At 41.5% G+C, this 18,201-nt stretch overlaps 1 gene segment (V, D, J or C); it reads right to left on the bottom strand.

The window, feature by feature from the left end:
• The window catches only part of LOC129339983 (immunoglobulin heavy constant gamma 3-like), a 33,226-nt gene extending 21,632 nt beyond the window's left edge, over nucleotides 1-11,594 (bottom strand). The window contains 1 exon segment of the C gene segment in view: nucleotides 11,481-11,594. Coding sequence covers nucleotides 11,481-11,594 — 114 coding nt within the window.
• Between the last annotated feature and the right edge of the window lie 6,607 nt (nucleotides 11,595-18,201).

Genomic DNA, 18,201 nt, shown 5'->3' with positions numbered 1-18,201 from the left:
TATGTTTTCCTGCAGTTTCTGGTCATCTGGGAGCTGAAAATCCTCCCAGCTGATGATCAGGCTAGGCCTTCTGGAAGCTCTTGCTCTGAACTAGCTTCACTGGATTCCTTTGCTCATCTGGGGAACCTCCCAGGCTGTGGGCAGTCTTGGAGGTACCTCCTGTGCTCTGCTAAGGTTTCCTGCAGTTTTTGCTCATCTGGGAGCTGAAAAACCTCCCAGCTGTGGATCTGGCTAGGCTTTTGGAAGCCCTTGCTCTGAGCTAGCTTTCCTGGATTCTCTTGCTCATCTGGGAAATGACCCAGGCTTTGGGGAGGCTTGGAGGTGCCTCCTGTGCTCTGCTAAGGTTTCCTGCAGCTTCTGCTCATCTGGAAACTGAAAAACCTCCCTGTTGTGCATCAGGCTAGGCTTCCTGGAAGCCCTTGCTCTGACCTGGCTGTCCTGAATTCTGTGGCTCCTCTGTGGGATGACCCAGGCTTTGGGCAGGCTTGGAGGTGCCTCCTGTGCTCTGCTAAGGTTTCCTGCAGTTTTTGCTCATCTGGGAGCTGAAAAACCTCCCAGCTGTGGATCTGGCTAGGCTTTTGGAAGCCCTTGCTCTGAGCTAGCTTTCCTGGATTCTGTTGCTCATCTGGGAAATGACCCAGGCTTTGGGCATGCTTGGAGGTGCCTCCTGTGCTCTGCTAAGGTTTCCTACAGCTTCTGCTCATCTGGAAACTGAAAAACCTCCCTGTTGTGCATCAGGCTAGGCTTCCTGGAAGCCCTTGCTCTAACCTGGCTGTCCTGAATTCTGTGGCTCCTCTGGGGGCTGACCCAGGCTTTGGGCATGCTTGGAGGTACCTCCTGTGCTCTGCTAAGGTTTCCTGCAGTTTTTGCTCACCTGGGAGCTGAAAAACCTCCCAGCTGTGGATCAGGCTAAGCTTTCTGGAAGCCCTTGCTCTGAGCTAGCTTACTGGATTCTGTTGCTCATCTGGGAAATGTCTCAGGCTTTGGGCAGTCTTAGTGGTGCCTCCTCTGCTCTGCTAAGCTTTTCTGCTGCTTCTGCTCATCTGGGAGCTGAAAAACCACCCTGCTGAGGATTAGGCTAAGTTTTCTGGAAGTCCTTGCTCTGACCTGGCTTTCCTGAATTCTGTTGCTCCTCGGGGATGACCCAGGCTTTGGGCAGTCTTGGAGGTACCTCCTGTGCTCTGCTAAGGTTTCCTGCAGCTTCTGCTCATCTGGGAACTCAAAAACCTCCCTGTTGTGGATCAATCTACATTTGAGCAAGCTGACAGGTAGTTCTAGCTGGAAAGTAAGGTGTTTCTCAGGTGAATGGCACTCTTTGGACAGCCAGGGATTCCTGGCACCTTTCTTAAACATGACCCTCAGGTAGGTTGATATGCATCCAAATCTCCCTGCCAGAAAATTGACTGAACTGGGAGGTAACAGCTAGCCAATCTTGCAGTTCAGCATCAGCTAGAAGGCCTGAGCTTCAATATGAGAATCCTGAACACAAAGAGCATACTGATCCTACTGCCCCAAACTGTCACCACCCCTTATTGTTCTGGAGAAAGACTTCATCTCAAGAAAATCCCTTTTCTTCCAGCTGATCCACTCATCTATTTTCCCAGGGCATAAAAAGTATGGGGGGAAAACCCCCTTCTGCTCACCAAACCAAAGGCAACAGCTGAACGAAGAAACCTGGCTTCTGTCACGGACGTCTGTCTCTCTTTGGGAGTCATCTCTGTTGTAATGGGCCTTTGGTGAAGATTTCCTTTGATCATGTTCTCAATAACTCCTTAAAAAAGAAATGCAATTTCACACCTTAATTCTGGTGTGAAAAAAATATCGTGGTTGAGTGAGATCTGGAGTTATAATTGGGAGCTGAAAGGCTATAATTGGGATCCAACAGATGTGACGTGAAACATTTGGCCAAGTCGAACTTCCCCTTTTTTCTACTGGTTTTTTATTTAGCTTATTTTTTTCACACATTTACTTGTTTTCAAAATCCAGAAATTCAGTTATTTAGAAAAACATGCCAGAGTTTGTTAGTATTCAACGGGCCATTATTTTGGCTTAGTTCTGTATTTATTTATAATAAAATAAATTTTAGTTCACACATTTACTTGTTTTCAAAATCCAGAAATTCAGTTATTTAGAAAAACATGCCAGAGTTTGTTAGTATTCAACGGGCCATTATTTTGGCTTAGTTCTGTATTTATTTATAATAAAATAAATTTTAGTTCACACATTTACTTGTTTTCAAAATCCAGAAATTCAGTTATTTAGAAAAACATGCCAGAGTTTGTTAGTATTCAACGGGCCATTATTTTGGCTTAGTTCTGTATTTATTTATAATAAAATAAATTTTAGTCCAAAGACACTGAAAGCAGTATAGAAAGTTATTAAGCAATCTGGAGTATAATAAAACACATCTTAAGTGGCTCTGTTGGGCTTGAGAACAGGACTAGGCCTCATACTCAGATCTATCTCACCTAAAGCATTATCACGAATAATTTTACCATTTCATTTCACTGCCTCAAATACTTTACATTTTCTTATCTCTTACAGTTCTATGGGGAAGGTTAAAGTGAGAGAAGGCAATTTACCCAAGGTAAACCACAGATTTTCTGTTAATTCCTAGAGGGACATGATATCATTTCTGGGTTCCCCCTGGAAGTGATGTCACATAATGCATGATGTTGCCATTAAATTTTTTTTCTCCTGCTGCCCGTTGGGAGTGGCAGTGGTCAACATGAGTTGGTCCCACATCATAGTGGGAAGCCTGGCGACGCTACCTATTGTAACCATGTAACTTCTACAGGTCTGGTCTATTCATGTCAGGTTGACCAGGCCTTCAGCAGCAGCAGCCTGCATGATTTGTAGAAATTTGTGGTGAAATTTTCTGGAGATACAGGGTGGGAAGTGCAATACTCAGACGTTCATTTCATGTTTTATTATGGATAATCTGGAGCAGTGCCAGACCACATTTTATTTGTGGCTCTGGGTAAGCTTTACAGTTGCTAAACTCCAGGAGAGGGCTGGAGATCTCCCAGAACTACCACTTACCTCCAGGCCACAGAGATCAATTTCCCTGGAGAAAATGGCTGCTTTGGAGGGAGGACTCTATGACAGTGAACTCCCTGCCCTCCCCAAACCTTCCCCTCCCCAAGCTCTGCCCCCTAAATTCTAGGAATTTCCCATTCCAGAGCTGGCAACCTTGGTAAGCTGGCTAAAGACTCTATTAGGCCTTGCATTCTTCCCTTTACTTATTTGGAATAAGAATGTATTGTTTTTTTTAAGAAGACCCTCATAGTATTCCTGAGAGATTGCAGCATGTTGGACTGACCACAAACTGTCAATTCACAGTGGTTGCCAACCTCCAGGCAGTGGCTGGAGATCCCCTGGAATTACTACTGATCTCCAGGCAAAGAGATCAGTTCCCCAGGACAAAAAGGCTGCTTTGGAGGGTGGACTTTATGGAATTATACTTTGCTGAGGTCCTTCCCCTCCCTTCCCCTCCCCTTGCTGAGGTCCCTCCCCAAACTCCACCCTCTCCAGGAACCTCTCTCAAATCTCCAGGGATTGCCAACATGGAACTGGCAACTCTAACTCACACTGAATAATGTCTGGATTTTTTACCAACAGGCTGCGGCTTTCCTTGCAGAAAGAGGCCTTCTGTTACAAGAAAGCAGGTGATTGCTCATACATAGGTTTTCCAGGTTTTCCTCTTTATAACAAGACATGGACCACTATAACAACCCACCTGTGTCCACACTGGTCATTGTCATATGTCCTACTTTGGGTGCCTTCTCTAGGATTGCCAGGTCCCCCTAACCCCCCCTCCCCCGGGCGGGAGGTGGGAGGCCTAGCACTTACTTTTGATGTCCCCTTGCATGTGCTCCCATCCTGTGTGATGACATCACTTCTGGGAAGTGATGTCATTGCACTGGCCATGTGCCGCCCCTTGGAGTGCACCTGTACTCTGCAGGGGCCCGAACTGGGCTGCTGCGGAGTGCAGGGGCACTGCTGGGGTGGTGCGAGGAGGCTTGGAGTGCTCTTGTGCTCCAGAGTGACCTGAATCAGACTGCTGCAGTGCATGGGCGCATTGCTGTGCTGTGCTGTGGCCTGATTCAGCCTGACTTGGGACGATTCAGGCCCTAATCGGGCTGCTGCGGTGCGTGGAGTGCATGTTCCCTCACCTTTCCCCTTGCCGGCCAGGTAAGTGGGGGCAGGGGGTGGAGGGTAGGTGTGGGGGATCCCCCACCCCCAGCGGGGTACTGAAAGCCATCTGACAGGTGGCAGCCTGGGAAAGGACCTTGTTGGTTGTGGCACCAAAACTTTGGAACTCTCTCCCCAGGGAAATTCATCTCTTGCCTCTATTGTTGTCTTCTGCCAGTGGGTGAAGACTTTTTTTGTTTGGTTTGGTATCCCCCCCATTAACTGTACTGGCCCTCCTCGCTGGTTGAGCAGTTATGTGTGTTTATGTGTGTTACTGAATTGTGGAAATGTTTTATATATGCTTTATTTTAAATGCTGTTTTAATTCTTGATGTATTGATGTTGAAATGTTTTGACATTTGCTGCCTTTTTGTGTGCTCTCCTTTCCCACTATGCTGTAGAGATGTATGCCGTTTTCACCACTCCCCAGAAACACTAGTGGGGATAATAATTTTTAATTACAGTAACGCAAAAGAGGCCCTAACAAAAGTATTTTCTTTCAAAGAAGAACATTGATTTTGAGTTGTACAAATCTTGCCGAGTTAAACAGAAATAGATTGAGTGCATGGGAACATTTTCACATTCCCATGTGTGTCTCTTAGGCTTCTGTTAAATCACAGAAAAAATCTGGTGAATATTTGTATTGCTGTATACCTATCAATGGCCCCTTTAAAACACGTCAGTTCTGCCGGCTCTTCCTTTTTCTGGACAGCAGTTATTAAAAAGATCCCAGCTGTCTTGAGAAATTTTGCCATTGGTAACCTGAAGTTCAATAGACCCTCCTCTTTAATTTATGATACGTTTTTCATGGCAGAAATAAGTTAATTAATTTCCCCAGGGCTAAAATCCATGGCGTGAATTTCCTGTTGATACTTGCTGCTGATAAAAGATGGCTGAGACCAAAAAGACGACACTCAAAAATTTGGTAAGTCAACCTGAGAACAGATGTGTCCTGTTTACACTGACACTTGTGGATAAACGCTTGCAGTTCGAGTCAAAGGTTACTTCTGGTGGGCGGATGGTGATGGTCACCGGTGATGTATGAGGCTTTGAATAGAAACTCATTTCCTTATGGGCTCTGACTCAGCTAAAGGTGCCAAACTGTTGGTTTGTTGGTGAATAACAAGCTTGGCAATAACATGTTTTGCCTTTTTCATGCAAGAGTTTCACAATGCTTGGCCCCCCCAAAAAGTAGTATTAATTTTTGTATAGACAGCATACTCATTGAAGTAAAAAGGGGTTGACATATGGTCCTTTCCAATGACAGAAACGGAGGAACAGCTCAAGCTGGGTTGGCAAAGAAATTCATAGATTTCCCTACATTTAGAGTGCCACCTTAAGCAAAGTTGTAGCTTTCTTAACCCATTAACTTTAATAGACTTAGAAGGATTTATGTGAGTGCGCCTTGGTTTTTATTAACTGGAATTGTTTTATTATCCTACCTTGTTTTTATACCCTGATGTGATCCGCTTTCAGCCTGCTTTTCAGGGAAAGCGGAATATAAATATAATAAATAAACAAATAAATAAATTTAACTCTGTGTGGGATGGCATTGTGTGTTCCTTGGCAAAGAGTAAGGCTTCTTTCCAGCGATACATAAACTGCTGGCTGAAATAGTTTAAACATAGCAGTAGTTGAAAAAACTCCATGTTTTCTGAGACCCCCAGCCTGGAATTTCTTAAAGCTCAAACCAGCAGGGTTATGATGAAATCTCCTTGGGACTGTTGCACATGCCATGTACATAGGATTGCCAACTCTGTTCTGGGAAATACCTGGAGATTTTATGGGTGGAGCCTGGGGACGGTAGGGTTTGGAGAGAAGAGGAGCCTCAGTGGAGTATAATGCCATAGAGTTCACCCTCCAAGGTGGCCATTTGCTCCAGGGGAACTGATCTCTGTCATCTGGAGATCAACTGAAATTCCGGGAGATCTCCATGCCTTACTTGGAGGTTGGCATACTACACATACAGCTCAGAGACAAAGGGCTGGATCCAGCCACTCCATTCAGTCTTCCTATGGCACCAGAAGACTTTGGTCTTGGTAGAGTGGGCTCTTCCTCTAAAGGAAGGTGCCTGGTGCAGAAGGAAACACTTAGCTGCCCTTAGCTGGCAGTGTACCACTTCATGGGTTGACCTTTTGGTATGATCTTCCCCTCAGTTTGTGGCATGCTGTCAGTCTTTTCATGCCCTAGGCTAGTCGGCCCAGGTGCTCCCCAAGTCACAGGCCAGCTGGCTCGAGAGTTGCCAGGTCTGCTAATAATTCTGGCAAGGTGCAGCACCAGTGCTCTAGGGCCGGCTAATGGGCGGGCCCGCCTCTGCAGGCTGTGGGATAAATGCTCCATGTAATTTCCATGAGTCATTTTCCTGACATAAGCAGCATCTAGGGCTATGGTTTTAAAGGGGTGACCATACTCCTTCCATTCTATGACATCTCCTGGCTGAAAATTGAACTCGCTTTTACTTGAACTGAGATAGTACTGGGGAGGGGGAACAATGACAGCAGCAGCAGCAGCAGCAACAACATTCAATTTATATACCGCCCTTCAGGACAACTTAATGCCCACTCAGAGCGGTTTACCAAGTATGTTGTTATTAATGATGAATGAAGTGAAACAGCATCCACCTCTTTCCTTTGCTGATGGAGGCTGTATGGGGAAGAGATTCCACCTTGTTGGTGCAATGCCATGTCCCGTGGCAGATTTTACTCAAGGCTTTCCTGGTCCCCAGAGAAGAATTCGAAGATACATGGCGAGTTGCGTGGAGATGGGGACGGTGGGGAAAGACCTACTCTGCTAACTCCTTCAGTGAACTCTTCACCTGCATTTGACCCATTTGTTTCTCGCCACAATTGACTGAGCTATGCCCTATTACTTTTTTTTTTTTGAAAAATTTTTTATTGGGTTAGGATCAAATGTTTACACATTACAGTCAATATTCCCATTTCCCAATTTCTAACCCCCTCCCTTTCCCCCCCCCATTTTGTTGACTTCCAACAGTTTTCCAACCCTTTATCCCTTTTCCCTTACTCTTTATATATTCCTCTATCTAACAAATATATATTCTCCCTTTATTCTAAGCAATACTTCTTTAACTATTTTTAATACTCTGTACCCTGACTATGAGTCCCTTTTTCCATAATGGATAAACAATTTATCCCATTTTTCATTATTTCACTTTCAAATATTTCTATATATCATAAACTATGTAAACCATACATTCATATAAATCAGCCAGTTTAACTTATACTCTATATGTTATTCATTCTATCTTCTTCTTTCTATTTTAATTATATTTGTTTACATTAGTATTTCTATTCCCCTTCAGTCATAAGTCTATATATGATATCAATCAATTTGACTCATATACAACTTCAAATAAACATATTCAGTTTGGTACACTGTACGGAATCAAAAAGAAAATATTATTAGTTAATCAATCCTTATAGTTAACCCTTATGATTAATTATTTTCTATCAATATTCTATTTATTATTCTATATATATCAATCTAATATCATAACTGCTTAGAAATTCTCTTTTACCTCTTCTCCTCCCCGGTAAAGTCACCCCCCTCTACATTTTATTGTACTTCAGTAGTTCTCAAACTGCCACAGTTCTCCTCCCACCTCCCATTTCTTCTCCAAATATTGTTTCAGCTTCTCCCAGTCTGTGTTAAACTGTCCTAAGTCCAGGTTTCTCAATTTTCTTGTCATTTTGTCCATTTCTGCCATATACAGCAATTTGTGGATCCAATCTTCAATGGTTGGCACTTCTTGTATTTTCCATTTTTGCGCATACAAAAGTCTAGCTGCTGCCGTCATGTAAAATATCAACGTCCTATGATGGGCTGGAATTCCCTCCATTCCCAAGTTTAGTAGCAGGAGTTCTGGGTTCTTATTAATTTGAAATTGTAAAATCTCACTCATTTCTCTTATTATTTCCCCCCAGTACTGCCTAGCTACCTCACACGTCCACCACATGTGGTAGAGGGAGCCCTCATGCTTCCTGCATTTCCAGCATTTATTAGAAGTGTTCAAATTCCCTAGCGCAATCTTCTTTGGTGTCATGTACCAACGGTAAATCATTTTGTAAATGTTCTCTTTAATACTAGTGCATGTCGTTGTCTTCATTGTAGTCTTCCACAAGTATTCCCATGCCTCCATTGTTATTTCTTTGTTGAAATTTATGGCCCATTTCACCATTTGTCCTTTAACTATTTCATCCTCAGTATACCATTTCAGCAGTGCTTGGTATACCTTAGATATTCTTTTCTTGTCCTCTTTAAGAAGGGTCTGCTCTAGTTCCGAGTTTTCTGTTCGTATACCTCCCTTTACAGAGTCCGAGTTATATAAATCTCTAATCTGTCTATACTGGAACCAGTCATAATAAGGTGATAGTTCCTCCTGAGTCTTTATTCTGAGTTTAGATTCTTCAGTTCTAGTTATTTCTTTATAAGTTAGACATTGTTGCTCATTATCAACAGCTCTCGGATCTATCACCTCATATGGAACTACCCACAAAGGGGTTCCTTCTTCCAGATAGATTCTATACTTCTTCCAGATTATATATAGACGAGAAGAGAAGGGAAAAGAAAATAATAAATAGAATTTGCGAAGATAATAAAACGTATTTGGAACAGACTACCATTAGTAGAGCCTTTTACAAATTTTACGCTAAGTTGTATAATAAGAAAGAGGTAAATAAATAGTCAATAGCGTTATATTTGGAGAAAATGAAACTTCCAATAATTTCGGAAGCTTGGAGAAATAAACTGAACAGTGAAGTAACAGATGAGGAACTAAACAAGGCAATACAATCTGCAAATCTAGGAAAGGCGCCAGGGCCAGATGGACTTACAGCGAAATTTTATAAGGTAATGGCCAATGAACTGGCACCATTCCTAAAAGAAGTGATCAATGGAGTTTTAAAGGACCAGCGGATTCCAGATACCTGGAATGAAGCGAATATATCATTGATCCCCAAAGAGGGCCAAGACTTGACTAATGTGAAAAACTACAGACCTATATCGCTACTCAACAATGATTATAAAATCTTTGCGAAGATACTGGCGGAGAGACTGAAGGGGTGGCTTACGGAAGTCATTGAGGAGGAACAAGCAGGCTTTTTGCCAGACAGACAAATCAGAGACAATTTAAGGACAGTGATTAATGCTATTGAATATTATGACAAGCGTTGTGACAAAGAGGTTGGTTTCTTCTTTGTTGATGCTGAAAAGGCGTTTGATAATTTAAACTGGGACTTTATGTTTGCCACTATGGAAAAGCTACAATTGGGAGAAAGATTCATTAGAGCAATTAAGGAAATTTACAGAGACCAGACTGCAGCAATTGTGGTGAATGATGAAGCGACTAAGAAATTGATTATAAGTAAAGGAACAAGACAAGGTTGCCCGTTGTCTCCACTGCTGTTCATTTTGGTATTGGAGATCCTGATGATACAAATACGACAAGATGAAAAAATTCGAGGAATTAAAATAAAGGACTATTCATATAAGGTCAGAGCATTTGCGGATGACATAATGTTAATTGTAGAAGACCCATTGGAGAACATGCCAAAAGTGATAGATAAGATTAAGGAGTTCGGAGACTTGGCAGGTTTTTATATTAATAAAAAGAAGTCAAAGATACTATGCAAAAATATGACTAAGCAGAAACAACAATTGTTAACGGAAATAACGGATTGTGAAGTAACAAGTAAGGTGAAATATTTGGGAATCGAACTGACTGCTAAGAATATAGACTTATTTAAAAACAACTATGAAAAACTATGGACTCAGATAGAGAGAGATTTGATTAAATGGAACAGACTAAATTTGTCATGATTGGGAAGGATTGCAGCAGTTAAGATGAATGTGTTACCAAGAGTAATGTTTTTGCTACAGACAATACCAATCATCAGTGACTCTAAGCAATTTGAGAAATGGCAGAGGAAAATATCAGACTTTGTATGGGCAGGCAAGAAGCCTCGAGTGAAAATGAAAGTTTTACAAGATGCAAAGGAAAGAGGCGGAATGCAACTGCCCAATCTAAGACTTTACCATGACGCAATTTGCTTGGTGTGGTTGAAGGAGTGGATGACGCTAAAGAATAAGAAATTACTAGCCCTAGAGGGATATAAAAAAATATTTGGATGGCACGCATACTTATGGCATGATAAAGTAAAGGCGAACTCGATGTTCCTGCATCACTATATACGGAGAAGCTATGCCCTATTACTGAGGGCCAAGCTACACATGACGAAAGACACTTGCCTGGCAAGTGGATTCAGTGGAGGGCAAGTGAACAGGGAGAAATACACTTGCCGTTCAAGTGTCATTCGTCATGTGTAGCTTGGCCCTGAGACCACTTGAGGCTAGTTAGCACAGGGGAAGAGTTTCTCCCTATAATTTGAGCATCATTCCTATTTTGGAGTTAATATTGGTAACTTTTGGAGTTAGGAGTGAATTTTGGTAGCTTCTGTTTAGAATGTTTGGAATGACCTTAAATTTTCTATGGAATAGTAGGAGATATACATTTTAATAAATAAACAAACCTCAGGTAACAAGCAAAGGTAAGAATTCACAAGGAAACAGATGAATTAATTAGGAATATAACTTTACTACAATATTGTACATGCAACTACAATAAATATGACTAATGCTCTAGTTTCTGAGCACATTGATGTTCTGTTTATTGTTAAATGTGAAGTATCCTCTTTATGACTTTAAGCTAGATATAAGACAAAAACTGGAATAAAATATGTCTGCCAGAGAGGCACAGGAAACACACACACATACACACAATAGTACTATATATGCTCAATGGATTTAAAATGTAAACGGCTGTATCAATTTACAAATGGAGTCTTAAGACTGTGATAAATAAAGTGGATAATGTAGCACGTCCAATAAATCCTCTTTAAAAAGAATGGAGAGGTATTAATTCCTTTATCGAGCTGGTGATCAAAGAAAATGATAGAAAGTGGAATCTGCCTTCTTTAGGGAGCTCACTGGCCATTGTCTGAAGTCCATTGTCTTTGTTATTTCACCTTGAATGGGGAAAGAAGAATAAGAATTAGTGCGATCTTAAAGGCAAAATGTTAAAAACCTACCCACTCTTTTGCGATCTCTGTCACCATTTGGTAAAACAATATGTTTTCCAAGGGTATGAAAAGTCCTTTATAAATTCCAGACGAGGATTTAGGAGTTAGTTTTGGCAACTTCTGTTTTGAACGAGGTGACCTAGTGTCTATTTCATTCAACATCCATGCCTTCCCCTCCCATTTATCTTACCTTGATGACAGTCACAGTGGCGCTGTAGAAGATGCTCACGAGGAAGAGGACAATGAAGGTAGAAAGGATTGACGAAACGTTTAGGAGTCCTTCGTCATCATCAACCATCACCATCCCGTCAAGGTAAACTTTGGATGAAAAACAGCAATCGATTGCTTTAGAAGTTTGGGGAAAAAAAAGAGAGGTCTTATTGTAGCTTGACATACGTTGGAGCCAGCCAGCTTTTCACCTAGTCTTGCCCATTTCCCATCCTCACTAGAGCCACATGCCACATTGATTTTGGACATGCAGCTCCCACGATCTCCAGTAGCCTTTTTTGGTGTTCAAATGGATTCCCCTTTCTTTTGCCTGCTGAAAAACATCCAACCCATAGAAAACAGCAGACAGTAACATACCAGGGCACCCAGTTAGTTCATAATATCTATTTACTAGAATCTTAACAATTTCCAACTCACAGGACTGTTGGGTTCATTTAATGTATACTTATCACCACCACTCCAATCTTGTAGCTTCCAGACCTGTTTCAATGCGGCCAATATCTTCATTTGCCCTACTTACATTCTCAGACAGCCTTCTTAATAATATAATAATAATAGTCAATGTATATACTGCCATTCAAGATAAGTTAGCACCCACTCAGAGCGGTTTACCAAGTGTGTTATTATTATCCTCACAACAATCACCCTGTTGGGTGGGTGGGGCTAAGAGAGCTCGGAAAGAGCTGTGTCTGAGCCAAGGTCACCTAGCTGGCTTCAAGTGGAGGAGTGGGAATCAAAACCAGTTCTCCAGATTAGAGTCCCACTGCTCTTAACCATTACACCAAACTGGCCCTTTGGTAGTGTGCTAAGGCATTAAGTATAGAGATTGTATAAACTGATCTCTACATTTTTAAAATTCAAATCACCATGTGTTGACTGTTCATTGTTATTAATAGTAAACCAAGCTGAGCTTTTCCTATTTAGATGCAAAAAGGTCAAACACTGTGAAAGTAAGCAGAAGATAAACACATTTTGTCCTCCAGCTGACATTACTACAAATCAAACCATTTTTTCCTAACCATTCTAAGTGGTAGATTTTACTTTATTTAGTATCAGAAATATAAGCCCTCTCCTGTTCCGAAACTTCCTGCCCTCAGTGTCCCCCAACTATCACTTACAAATTGTCATTTTCCAAGTATCATTTAGGTTCCCATTGAAAAGAACCTCACCACTCTTTCCGAGCTGAGAAACTTCAGTTCATTCCGTGGGAGCGGCAGTCTTACCCTACCCCTTCTCCAAGCTCCTGGAGGAAAACTGAGCCGAGTGGATTTTCTTACAAAGAACAGCTGCATGACTGGAGAGATTCTTTCAAAAATCCACTCGCTTCGATTTTCCTTTAGGAGCTCAGAGACGGGGCAGGCAGGGGGGCAAGGAATCCACGCTGCGATTCCATGCTAGGAGATGAAGATTGAAAGGGATTGGGTTTCTCTCTTGCTTGCAAAAAAAACCTCGGGGTTTTTCCTGCTTCTTGTTACGACATTCCCCACCCCCGTATCCTGAGCTCCCAGGGGATTTTTGAAAGAGAGAGAGAGAGAGAGAGAGAGAGAGAGAGAGAGTGAGTCCCTCCAGTTGCGATTCTCCCCAGCTGAGAATCACATTGAGCGGATGGGGTTTTTTTAACACTACGTTTCCCAGATATCCTTGCAGGATCCAGCATGCACCCGTGCATCTCATGTGGTTCCACTCTCAGGCTCCTCTTCAATCTTTTTTGTTTTACTCCCTTTTTCTAATCTTCCTTAACTGGATAGCCCAGGTGAGCCTGATCTTATCAGATCTCAGAAGTTAAGCAAGGTTGGCCTTGGTTAGTAATTGGTTGGGAGACCTCCAATGAAGACCAGAGTTGCAAAGGCAGGCAATAGAAAATCACCAATTACAGGGAATTAAGAAAATAGGGGGCAAGATGCTATACTGAGCAGCAAAAGGCTAAAACCACCCAATGTTTCTCCTTAGGAAACTTGGATATATGCTAAGTGATTGCAGGAGATGCTAAGATTTTGGAATTTTGATCAGTGGGTACAAGTAGGTCATGTAAGATTTATTGATCTTCAAGAGAAGGGAAGCTTTATGCTTTTTGATGTGTTGGAAAGAAGAATTGGCCAGCTCTCCATTCCTTTATTTCAGTATTTTCAGATGAGGTGTTAAGGAATTTTTAATAAAGACCTCTACCATTTTAGTTTTGTGAGCAAAAAACTTTGCATGCGAAAGTTAAGGAAAATGCTTAAACAGTTCATTTCTCTTGTTGTGACTGTTGCTATGCTGCAGGTCAGTATGACTTTACACAACTTTGTAAATACATAACTATAAGCAATTTTTATCTAGAATAAGGGTTCCATATTCAGCCTTGGATACTTCATATTGCAGATTGGTTATGTTCTGGCCTTACCACAAGGCGCCAGAATTACTAGTATTACTAGTATTAATTACTAGTATTAATTATTTTGATTGTATCTTGTCACTGAAAGTAATAGTGCCTTCATTCTTTGTAAGATGAAATCTAAGTGAACTGTTCATTTTGATCTTTTGATTCATATTGTTCTGTAAACTATTTAGCATTAAAGTATTTAGGCATAAGGATAAAGTAGCTCAGTACGCTTCAGGCTCTAGGAACCTCATGCGTCTGAGTTTTGTATAACAATAAAACTCATATCTCTGTATCACTGTGGTTGGTGTCTTGGGGAAATTTATAATTCGTAGCAGAATTTTCCAGAGGTCAGAATCGGGTTACCAGGTACCCCTGTCCTCCTGGCGGGAGGTGGGGGTCCTAGCACATACCTTGTTTTCTTCTTACTTGTGCACACGCACTCCTGGGCTCGTGTGATGATGTCACTTCTGGGAAGTGACATCATGGCACAGGTCGCGGCAGCTCCAGGAGCGCTCCTGCGCTCTGCCGGGGGCGGGGCGGGGAGATTCAGGCCCAAATTGACCTGGATTGGGGCTGAATTGGCTTGGAACAGGCCACTGCCAAGTGTGGGAGCACTGCTGCACTCCACAGCGGCCTGATCCCAGCTGATCCCAGGATTGGGCCTGAATCAGCCTGAAATGTGCTGCTGCCGAGCTTGGCAGCACCCTGTGCGCAGCAGCCTGATCTGGGTGAATTCAGGCCCGAATTGGCCCAGATCGGGCCCACAGGAGCGCACTACTCCACTGGGGTGCACACCTCTGGGAGGCCGTGCCTCCCCCGCTGGCCAGGTAAGTGGGGAATCCCCTGTCCCCAATGGGGGCCTGACAACCCTAGGTCAGAAATATGGCCTCAATCCATATCAGGCCCTTCTGTGGCTATTCACAATATCATGACTCAGAGAGGGAGAAGATATCTCATACTTCCTTGTGTGTGAGCACTTTTCTCTCACACTCATAGTTTTTAAGTGGAATTTTCTAGCAAAAAGGAGACATGGGCAGCAATTTAGTCTTTTAGCTTACAAAGTGGTTAGAACTTTTATCTCATTTATCCTCACCATAGATGACAAACATAATGTTTTACTGAAAGCCTGTAACTGAGATTTATGACTGAGGAGGCATTTGAACTTGGAATTCCCCTAATTATACCTGCACTCTATCCCCTTCAACATGCCAGCAGATCATGTGTGAATGTGTGTGGGTGGAGAGAAAGAATAGGGTGAACAGGTGAATTGGCTTGGGGAGAGTGTGGAGACGAGAGTCACTTTATTTGCTTTAATTTCTATAGTTTGCTTTTAACATAAAAATGGAGATTGATTCTGGATTTGGAAGGGAAGGAGGAGAAGGGCTGGTATAACTTAGTATGTGCTCCGTGGTGCTCTAGGAATTGGCACAGTGCATTGCTAGGACAGTAGAGGAGAAAAGTCACACTTTTAGGCCTATTATCATTTCTCAAGCAAGGTTAATGGTTCGTCAATAAAACAGCTGGACTAGCTTAGTTTTGTTCTATTCAAACATAACTTTATGTGCCTTGGGAAAAACAAAGAAGAGTTTTGTGGAACCTTAAAGCCTGACAAACTTATTGTAATAAATGACTGTGGTTTGGAAGAGAAGAAAGAAGGTATGTTACATGGATGACTTAATACTCCAGCTGAGCGTCTCAGTTTTTCAACTCTCTATGACTTCTCCTAGAATCAAAGTAACCTCAATGGTTCTTTAACTCTGATTACCACCCTATGGGCAAGATGATGGAAAAGAAATTTCTTGATATATATCTGTCAAGGATATTTTGGGAATATAACAGTCAGGCTTATAACAGGGAGTTAAAGTAGCAGCATTTCAGAGTTCCATCCATCTTTTCTGTGAGTCTTTGAATCAGCAGTTCTCTCCATAGGGATGGTGGAAGTTGCAATGTGGCCAAAGACATTAGAAGACACAAGTGTTTGCCTATGTTTGTGCGAGTCTTAATGGTTTCAGCAAGTGAGCTTTTTTTCTGTTCAGTTCCCTAATATAAAGCTAATGATTAGAATGTAATGAAATTGCATTTTTTAATGGTTTAGTAGTTGATGACATGGCCGTGACCCGGATAGCTCAAGCTAGCCTTATCTCATCAGATCTTGGAAAGCCTAGCAGGTTAGTTAGTTCTTGGATAGTACAAGCAAAGAGGCCAGGGGTGCTATGCCAATGGCAAAACTCTTCTGTACATCTCTTCCCTTGAAAGCCCTATGGGGATGGCATAAATACCTGCAACTTGATATGTATCTTAGATACATGTTACTTGTCCTGTTTTTTCATCATTTTTAGTGTGCTGTGATGTTTTTTATAGCTGGATATGTACTTGAGAGTTTGCAAAGCAACTGCAAAGACATCTTCCATTGATACATGGAAGACAACTTTGATGGCATTATAATATTGTGCATGTGTTACTTGACAAATACCAGTTCGGTTTGAACGAACCCAAACAGCAGCATCTGGTGCTCATGGAAGAACTACTTTGTTGTGGGCAAGCTAGGTGACATGATTGTTTAAGGGGGGTAGCCACGGTGATCTGTATTAGAAGAGCAAGATTCAGGTCCAGTAGCACTTTAAAGACTGACTAGATTTCCAAGGTATGAGCTTTCAAAAGTCAGAATATATGTATATTCTGTTGGTATCTTTAGTTTGGTTTGGTATCTTTGATTTTTAATTGGGAATGCAATAATAGGGATAAGATGAAAAAAATTTTTGGCAGTAAACCTCAACTGAATTGATGATCATTACTTTTGTGTATGAAATACACTTATTCATTTTTCATGTGTTGATGTTAAAAGAAACCCGTTCTCTCTAGCTACGTTGTCATAATTTCTGAGTGTTTCTCAATGAGTGGTCTCCATGAAATCTTTGCTATGTGTAAAAAGGATGTAAGCATGGCACACGCTTGGTAAGTACTATCCAAGTACTTACCAAGTGAGTACGCCATCTTTCTTATACAGACTTTCAAAAAGAGATGAACTGAATGCCCTTTCACAGTCCCAGTCCCTAGATCTCATAGTAGCATCATAGGATGCTACAGAAAGTTTAACATCCAAATGCTTTTGGAGAACTCTAAATTATTCTACAGTGCTGGGGTCAGAAAATCCATGAGAAGGAATGAAAGAAAGAATGATTTCCAGTTTCCCCAAATGACTCACTACCATTCCAGAATTAGAACCATTTAGAAAGATAGCTATGCTGATGTGTATGTGAAAGGAGATGGGCAGTAAATGGTGGAAGACTATAGGACAAGAAAAAGGCCAAGAAAGAGTAGAGAATTATTAGACAGGAGTATAAAGTCAGTACTTGCATCTCAAACACCAGCCCTGCAATGATGGGCAATTATATATCACCTCTGTAGCTGTTTTTGCTTTCTGCGATGAAAACATGAGCCGAGTTAATGCCTGTGTGCAAATTGCTTAGGTTTTTAATGTTTAAAATGTGGTTGGAGAATGCAACTGGGATTTGTGTAGATTATTATTTGTTGATGGTTTTTGTGTTTATATGGCTTGTAGGCCACAATAAAGATTGTACTAATATAGTTCACCTGCTCCCATATAAGCTTGCCTTCCAGTCATCTACCTGTTCTGTATGTAACCATTTTTTCATGTAAGGTGGGTGGCCCAGATGAGGCAAGGCCTTTTCTGCAGTGGCACCATGGCTGTGAAGCTCCTTCTCTATATCTTCTTACTACAGGTTTTCTTTACCCAGGAATTCGGTTGATGTGTGGGTTTGTAGCGTTGCTCTTGTATTTTGACATCTTTTATTTCTACTCTGGGTTTTGAAGTCATTTTTATTGGTTTTACCTGCTAGTATTTAATTTGTTTATCAGCCCATGCTTCAACTGCTTGTTAACATTGTTATTAGGAATTCTTTCAAAGATTTTTCATGTTATCATTTAATTTATTATGTTTGAATTGTTTTTATAGAGCCAGTATTTTTGTGTCAGGATTTGTATATTTTCTCAGGAATCAGTGGTGGAGATATAAATGTCTTTGAAGGATAAAGAAAGGAAAGAATGCTTTTAGCATCCTTTGAAAATATGTTAATAGATGAAAGCTTTCCATGCATAGGATTTGCCAAGAGGCTTTATTTCCCTCTAAATTCCAAGGGAGTTGTGTGCCTCATTCCATATTTGTACATTGGAAAAGTAATCCCTCTAACATAATTTCTCACACCAAGGCAGATTGGCCTTCCCTTGGTTTGAAAAACATACTTTATTGTAAATTTCAAAAAGATGCAACCAACCAAAAACTCAGTGTAAGATGCATCCT

This window comes from Eublepharis macularius, chromosome 12 (assembly GCF_028583425.1).
Source record: "Eublepharis macularius isolate TG4126 chromosome 12, MPM_Emac_v1.0, whole genome shotgun sequence".
NCBI lineage: Eukaryota > Metazoa > Chordata > Lepidosauria > Squamata > Eublepharidae > Eublepharis > Eublepharis macularius.
This window is presented reverse-complemented; position numbering and strand designations above follow the sequence as displayed.